At 41.5% G+C, this 8,887-nt stretch overlaps 1 protein-coding gene across 2 annotated transcripts; it reads left to right on the forward strand.

Annotated features, from left to right (window-relative positions):
- Window positions 1-4,663: 4,663 nt before the first annotated feature.
- Window positions 4,664-7,249, forward strand: LOC131240833 (aspartyl protease family protein 2-like). 2 transcript variants are annotated; one of them, XM_058239319.1, is made up of 2 exons: window positions 4,664-4,954; window positions 5,429-7,249. In XM_058239319.1, exons 1-2 carry the CDS (start codon window positions 4,680-4,682, stop codon window positions 7,170-7,172), a joined length of 2,019 nt encoding a protein of 672 aa, XP_058095302.1. In that variant the 5' UTR covers window positions 4,664-4,679; the 3' UTR covers window positions 7,173-7,249. The 2 variants fall into 2 exon arrangements, with proteins under 2 accessions (XP_058095302.1, XP_058095303.1); XM_058239320.1 differs by having other exon boundaries at window positions 4,868-4,954; window positions 5,328-7,249.
- The last annotated feature ends 1,638 nt before the right edge of the window (window positions 7,250-8,887 follow it).

Here is an 8,887-nt window from a genome sequence, read left to right on the forward strand (position 1 = left end):
TACGAATACGTATGACCGAAATAACTACACGGCATAGATGATCCGAAGCAGCTGATTCGTACACATCGAAGCTGAAATGAGAAACAGTTGAGATTTCACCCATCAATAGGATCTTAGGAGAATCTTACCAATATGATTTTGATATATAGACCATTAAAAGTGGTAAAACCATTTCGACGGTTTAGATTAGAGCATCTATATGCTACTTGTACAGTCAGCAGTCTGCAAGCGTATGGATATTCTCAGTCCGCCAGAGTAATTACGTTTTTCTCTAAAGGGCAGAGCACTTCTATCACCCACAACTCACAAGGGCGGGTGAGCCTCCACGTGGATGGCCAACATTTAAAGATAGATGCAATCCATCGATTGTAACCTTTCGATCAATCGACCTTTTTCCTGGACCATTTACGACCGTTCAAGAACAGGTGACGAAATTGAATAGCTTTGAACTTTCAAATGATGCAACTTCGAGCCGTCGCTCACCGAAGAGGCCCACTGATTTTGACAGTCCATATTTTTGGAACGTGACGTGAAAATTTATGTTTTTTTAGGTTAGAACCGTAGGCACAAATGTGAATCGAAGATAAGATATTGAGTAATTAGAAACGACTGTAACCGATTACTTGGACCGAGTCAAGACGATTTTTGTATTTTTACTATTTATTTATAAGGAATGTTCGTGCCCATCTAAATGGTAGACATGGTTAACGTTCATTGCGTGATTGAAGCCAATATATCACGTGAACAGAACATCTGAGCCGATGAAAAGATAGACCCCACCTTGAAGATCATTGGGTGAGAAAAGAGACGAGCCACGCTTGTACACGGGGTTAATACATTGGATTTTTTTTACAACCAGTAACCATCCACTATTTAACATGGCACAGGCTACTTAATTAATGAATTAGTCTGATTTTAGAGTCTAGTGATATTCCTGGTGGGGCCTACCTTTTCAGCGGTTCAGATTTCTGATACACGTGACTCAATGAATCGGTAAGTTTGTGGTTCATGAATGTGAACGTTCGTCTTTTTAATACTCTGTCATTATTATTATTTTTGCAGGTGGCGCTTACGGTCATACCAAATGCTACGGCCGGTCTCCGTACATATCCAAAGAGAGGCGCACATGTGTGAGATGTGGGGCCCTCCGTGCTGTATTTACGCCGTGCATCCATTTTTGCAGAGTATTTTAAGTTAAAACTCGTAACAACAGGCAGATCCAAGGCTCAAGTGGGCCACACCATAGGAAGAAGTGGTGACAAAAGAAAGCCACGGTTGAAACCTTTTCGGGGCACATCATGATATTTATTTGTTGTCCAATCGGAAGTTCACTTAGACTTAGATAAAAGGATAACATAAATATCAGCTCGACCAAAATCTTTTTGATTTTTTTAATATATTTTACACGCGCACGTACACTCACGCCTAAAGTAGAGTTTCAGCACCTGGCGATACAAGAACCCTTGACGGGTTGTTGAAACTCCTGAGAGTCTACCACCGGAGCAAGAGTAAGGATCCAATAATATTTCTTTTGCTGGTTAGTATTGAATCTGCCGCGTTTTTTTTTTTTCTTTTCTCCGGTCTTAAGATAATCTTAAAAAATATATGAACTACATAGATAAAGCACATATATTACACATTGTTATACATGACACCATATGCGGATGTGTACCGTTTCTATACGAGCGTGGAATTAACAAAGCTTTTATTATTATTATTAGCAAACTTTTTATTATCATATAGAATTGAAAACATGGACACTTTTGGAGCTGATTTCGTTCAGGCGTGCATACACGCGAAGAAAGGAACATTGTTGGACACTTAAAATGTAGTCCCCACCATCGGGTACAGTAGTGTGGACCGTTGATCTGGTGCGATCAAGTAATGGGCCATAGACATTGTTTGCCGCTGATTAGAGAGGAACCTAACCGTCTGATCATTGTGAGTTTTGCGCATTGAACGTTGACTGCGGCTACTATTTTCTAACTCAGCTATATTAACTGGCCATTGAAAGAAACTGATTGGACGACTGTAATATTTGAGTCTCCTTGATTTATGGGCTATGGCCCATCCACATGATGGCCACCAAACAATAAGTCTAATGATGATGTACATGTGCCATATGTAGGGTTGAAAACAGTTTCCATCATAGTAGAGCTTTTAAAAGGAAAAGACCAGTCATTTTTATAAGAAACGAACTTTCACATGTACCCTCGTTTTTCCCACCAATGTTGCTGGTACACGAAATCCGAGTCATGTCATAGATGGGCCCCACCATAAGGATCAGCTTCGGTGAAAATCAGGGAAATCCACTCATTCAATGGGCCATGCATGTACGCTGAGTCAGACCATCTTCTGCTTAATGATTTCTACCTCCCGATGGGTGACCGGCCTTAATTTCGTCCCAGTTGATCTCCACGGTCTGGGCCATCCTTTTCACGGCTGGGATGACCTGTAAAAGTGGGAGATTGATGGGAAATACGGGACTGTATTTGGAAGTTCACGGACAACCTTCGTATATCATCCTTTCTCGTGGTCAGGTTAACGTCTAGAGAAAGCTACTTTCAAGCACCCATGTTCAAACCCCAAAGAACCTCCATAAACATCCCAAACTGGGGCACGTGTGAGAAATCGAGGCTATTCATCAGATGGACCCATGATGGATATTTACCAGCCCAAAATTCTGGTCTCACAAATGTAAATTAAACATGGAAAATTACACATCCATTTTTCAACCGTTCGATTATTAGTAAAAGCGTGTCCCTCATCAAATACTGAACGGTCTAAATTTCAGGATAGCGTATATGCACCATACGTATCGCTTCATGAACGGTCTGGATCTTATAATTATAATTCAATTTGGCATGTGTGGATGCTTGAATATGGCACTTGCAAATGGAGAAATCCTCTCGTATCAGTCTCGTCCTAACCCTAGTTTTCTCCATGGTATGCCAACCAATCAGTGTTTGACCACCATTTGTTTTTCCAGCCTCGTTCGCATTCAATGCATTCATTTAAGACCTCCAAGGTGGAGGAGGTGCGGGGCCCACATGAATCGAAACGGCAAAGGAAATAGCAGTTTACTATTAAAAAAAAGAGAGTTACTTGATACCGTTGATAGGAACGCATGCAGAAATTGTACACGTGTGATAAGTGTAACTCAAATAAGCCGTTCACATCATGGGACCGACTCTTAGATTAGGGATAGATCCAAAATAATCAACCAGCACGTTTGTTTGACCGTTCATCGATTTTGGACCGCTGATATTTTCTGTTTCAGCCGTCAAATGGATGTCTACCAACGATACAATTAAGTTCATAAATACGTTAATTTGTATGTTTTGGGTCATGCTCCGTTTATACTGGTACACGCAGTATACATTCCACGTGTGCAGTTTCTGTATGAACTGTGCATGTGTATGGACCATCATACTCTTCCAGAGTATTAAAAGTAATTCGCAAACGCGGGACCTTTCTAACCACAAGCCTACTTTCTTACCACTCCAAAGTCAAATTAAACTCCTCTTAATAGATTTTTTTTTACTACTCTGGCGTGACATGACGGTTGACACACAGGAGTTGTATACAACTAACTAAAGTTAAATTATCCAAATGATGAGCCCACTTTAGATCGATCATAACCAAAGGTTATACTAATTTGATTATGTAGATAGTCGGTGGACGCTTCTTGGACGGTTGATATGAAAAATGTCCAACCGTCAGAACTAAACAAACAAGCGTCCACTAACAAATCAGAGGCTGAGATTGTCCAACCAATCCGATTTTGTTCTGATAACATATCTAGAGTTCTTATTACAATTTGAACAGTTTAAATTTAGTTGAACTATGCTACACGTATAGTTTAGGAATGACTGCGTATCAACCATTACATTCTGCCGGAGTATCAAATAACTCCCACCAGATAAAACTCAACCCACCTAAGCCTTATTTTACATTTTCTTGGGCGCGGCTTCGGTGACTCGCCGGATACACTAATGTGGGTGGATACCTGACTGTGTGGCCCACTATAACGTATGTGCCCTACATCCCCGCCGTCCATCCATTTTGACGGATCATTTTATGGCATTATCCAAAAATGAAACAGATCCAAATCTCAATTGGACCACAGCACAGGAAATAGTGGTGACTGAATACCTACCATTAAAAACTTCTTGGGGGCCACAAAAATTTGATCGAGCTGATATTTGTGTAGTACCTTCATCCAGATCTTTGTGACCTTATCAACAGGTTGGATGGAAAATAAACATTCCAGTAACCCTCAAGAATTTTTTAATGGTGGTATTCAATCACCACTGTTTCCTGTGCTGTGGTCCATCTAAGATTTTTATATGTTTCATATTTGGGATAATGCTCTAAAATGATCTATCAAAACCTATGGACGTATTGGATTTAATAAAAATACATCAAGGTGGGTCCCACAATCAGGGATCTAACCACCTCTGTGGATCCCCCGCGCCCCATTTTCTTACGGTCGGCGTTGCTCTTTACGTAGTAGGCGCCTGCATTCTGTAAAATGGTTTAAGACTTATGTGTTAGTCATGCATCATTTTTAAATGGCGGTGATTAATCCTCCTACATTTGGCACTGATACACAGCTATTCAGAGATGGAGCAAACATCTAACACCTCACTGATAATGCAATCCTATTCATCCAATTAATGGCCATCAATATACAATTTGGTGAGTATTATCTTCGTGGTGAAATGATTTGGCCACTGCCATTTTTTATACGGTGCAAAACTAACACTGGAGCAATTTGCAATATATTATATTTATATATATTAAATTTTCTTTTTCACTGCATTCCTTGGATTCAACGGCCACAGAAGACGGTGAATATCAAATTTCAAAGGAGAGAGAAGGTCAAGATCAAAACGATAGACAGATCGTGGTTTCTACAGGAAAGAAAAAGGAAGTGTCCCAACGTGACCAGGTAAACGCCACCCACAAACTCTCCTCATTTCTCCTTCTTTTCTCTCTTTCATTTTTATTTCAAAACGCGTTTCCAAATAGTGATTGTAAAAACCAGATATTCAAATGTCTTTAAATGCATTCTACGAGTTGAGAGGAAAAAATAATAAAATAGCCTTCTGTTCTCTTTTTTATTCTGCAACCTTCCTTTCTCCTTCTCTGAAAACTGAGATATATACTACTCTGCTTCTCCAATTCAACATCTTTCTGATTGTTTTCTCAGTTTTCTGTTTTTGGGTTTTGGAGTTGTTTGGACTGAGTCCTGAAAACATAGATTTTTCCTTCTTTTCTATGTCCTGACTGTCGCCTGACTATCGATCTTTGCTCTATTTCAGTATTCTGTTTCTGGGTTTTTTGAAGTTGGTTAGATTAAGGTCTGGAAACGAAAATAGACGGCTTGGTACTGATTTTTGGCTGTCATTTTTGCGTTTTGAAGTTTGTATCTAACAAGCTCTGAGAGCAGAGGATCGAAGCAAGAAGAAGAAGAAGAAGAAGAGATGATGGTTTTCTCGAAGATTTTGGTTTTCTTGAAGACGATCGTTCTTCTATTCGTTTTCTGCGGTTTCAGCACCGCCGCGATTTATAACAAAAGCGCGGCAGGATCCCGTGAATCTCTCCTTCATGGAATCGAACTCCCCCAACACCCAAGCTTCAATTCAGTCGCTTCTTCTTCAATAGACACCGGCTGTCGCGTCGGAACGACGGCGACTCGGAACCTAGAATTGCCGGAAGCGAAAAAACAGAGAGATGATGACAAACAAGAAGAAGATATGATGGGGCTACCATCTAAACCGGCGTTGAAACTTCACCTAAAGCACAGGTCAGAGAATCCCGAATCGAAAAATGACAAGAAAGAATCGCTGATGGTGTCGGCCCACAGAGACCTGACCAGAATTCAAACGCTCCATAGAAGGATTACAGAGAAGAAGAATCAGAACACAGTGTCGCGGATAACAGAGCCGAGGCTTGCATCGACGGCCTCAAAACTATTACCGAACAAAGCCACAGAAAAGGTAGCCGGCCCCGCCAGCCAATTGGTGGCGACGCTGGAATCCGGCGTCAGCCTCGGGTCCGGCGAGTATTTCATGGATGTTTTTGTGGGGACGCCGCCCAAGCATTTCTCTCTGATACTCGACACCGGCAGCGATCTCAATTGGATCCAATGCCTCCCCTGCCATGATTGCTTCGAGCAGAACGGCCCGCCTTACAACCCTCAGGACTCTTCGTCCTATCGCAATGTCGGCTGCCGTGATCCCCGCTGCGAGCTGGTGTCGTCGCCGGACCCACCGCAGCCGTGCAAATCAGATAACCAGACATGCCCGTACTTCTACTGGTATGGCGATCGGTCCAACACCACCGGCGATTTCGCTCTCGAGACCTTCACGGTCAACCTCACGTCGCCGACCGGGCAGCCGGAGTTCCAGCGGGTCGAGAATGTCATGTTCGGATGCGGGCATTGGAATCGGGGCCTCTTCCATGGCGCAGCTGGCCTACTGGGGCTCGGGCGCGGCCCGCTCTCCTTCTCCTCTCAGCTCCAATCGCTGTATGGGCATACATTCTCCTACTGCCTGGTGGACCGGAACAGCGAATTCAACGTCAGCAGTAAGCTGATCTTCGGTGAGGATCAGAGCCTAATGGTTAACCCCAATTTGAATTTCACCTCCTTTGTGGCGGGAAAACAGAACCCGGTCGACACATTCTACTACGTTCAGATCAAAGGGATCATGGTTGGTGGTGAGATGCTGGATATTCCGGCCGAGACGTGGCAGCTATCGGCGGAGGGAGCCGGAGGGACGATCATTGATTCTGGTACCACACTCAGCTATTTTGCAGACCCAGCTTACAAGATAATCAAGGAAGCGTTTATGAAGAAAATGAAAAACTATACGATTGTGAATGATTTTCCTGTGTTGGATCCATGTTACAATGTATCAGGCGTCAACGAAGACAAGCTGCCGGAATTCGCAATCCTGTTTGCAGATGGGGCAGTGTGGAATTTCCCACCGAAGAATTACTTCCTATGGTTGGATCCGGAGGAGATTGTCTGTCTGGCTATCTTGGGGACACCTCGATCATCTCTTTCAATACTGGGGAACTACCAGCAGCAGAATTTCCACATCTTGTATGATACAAAGAAATCCAGACTGGGTTTTGCACCCATGAAGTGTGCTGATGTATAGCGATGATCGCCCTGCCTGTAGGATGACAATGTGGATATAACATCGGACCGGATCATCGGACGACACGGGGCAAGATAGCATGGTTCTGAATGGCTCACATGGCAACTGAAGTTGGCTCCACTTTCAGGTCATGACATGGCAATCTGTGTTGGATTTTAGGGTAGATTTTGGTATAGTGGGAGAAGATTGTAAAAATGCTGGTTTTAGTTTTTCATTTTTTTGTTGAGTTTTTGAGTTTTTTGTTCAGTTCATTTCCTCTCTAAGGAGAGATAGAACAGATTGAAATTTGATACAAATACAATTATTTTTTGTTCTTTTGAGTTTGGTGTGATTTTCTTTCTTTCTTTCTTTTGAGTTACTGTAAATGGAGAATTGGACTTTCTTACACATAAATGATGAAATCAAGTTCAGTTTTATATTGGGAATTATCGATGCGAAATGCGATTTTCGTTATCCATTTCTTTCTTTTAGATTACAGACTCTTCAAGGCTTCTGTTAATTTTCATATCATCCTTCCATTCAAGTCAATAAAGACTTGTTAAGAACTAAATCTATTGCTGAAATTAGTCATTTTTCACTCTAATCATTTTCAAGTTCAAACATAAGAACAGACAATCATAATCATGTTAATATTTACTTAATTACGTGTTTATCTGATAAGATTAATGGCTAACCATATTCATTTTTTCCTGTTTTCGAGCCGTAGGATCAAATGTATGGTTGTATGTGAGACCACCAATAACAGACAGTTATCTAGATAGTATGCTTGCTCAGATATGGATGTGTACTGACTAGCCTTTTTAAGTTCAAGGTATTATGGGAAGTAAAAGGAAAACCAGATTGGTGTATGTAGGGGCTGGGCTGGCCCATTAGGTCCTCACGGTCGGTGCCCGAATTCAACCATCAGATTCTAACATTTCTTTCAATGGTCATTTTGTCTGCTTGATATTTCTGACTGGGCATTCACGAAGAAGGCGATGAAGCTAGTATCACACGGCAAGCGAACGCAGATAAGATTGTCTTTGTTTTGGGGTAGTTGGAGTTAGTTAAACTAAACTTATATGTCTGGCAAATGAAACATGATTTACATAGACTAGTGCAGATTTCAATACAACAAATTGAATTGATGTATACCTAAAATCCTGCAATCCATCCTTCAGTGCATCAGCCGCCCGTATTGTGGGCCAGATAATGCGATGATCACAACTTGTGATAAAGACAGCTTGGACTTTGATTTCCAACCAAAGAACTGGAATTCGCATTATTTAGGAATCATTTAGGTCAAGTAACTTGAAAAAAAAAAAAAAAAAGGTCAGAGAAGTGATCTTTTGCCCATTCAATACATCTCAAGCATATTATAAAATGTTCTTGCCCTAGAGTGAGAGATCAGTGGTCCACTGATCCCCACGGTTGACATGATTAATCTCGTTTTTGAATGGGAAAATCCTAACCTGTTAATCGTTTGTTTAAAAAATAAAAATAAAAATAGATGGTTAGAGAAACAAGGTACAGAAATTGTATGCATTCGACCAAAAAAGAGGGCTTAAATACAATGGCTAGGATCTTCCGATCTGTGGGACTTCCAGTGTACCGGCCATCCACTTGGGGCCCATGATATCAACAATTTGGATGATTAAACCATGGGCCCCACTTATATAAAATGAAAGACAAACTCTCGGGATGAGCATTGTATATCACTACACTAGCCAGAAAGA

This window comes from Magnolia sinica, chromosome 3 (assembly GCF_029962835.1).
Source record: "Magnolia sinica isolate HGM2019 chromosome 3, MsV1, whole genome shotgun sequence".
In the NCBI taxonomy this organism is placed as follows: domain Eukaryota; kingdom Viridiplantae; phylum Streptophyta; class Magnoliopsida; order Magnoliales; family Magnoliaceae; genus Magnolia; species Magnolia sinica.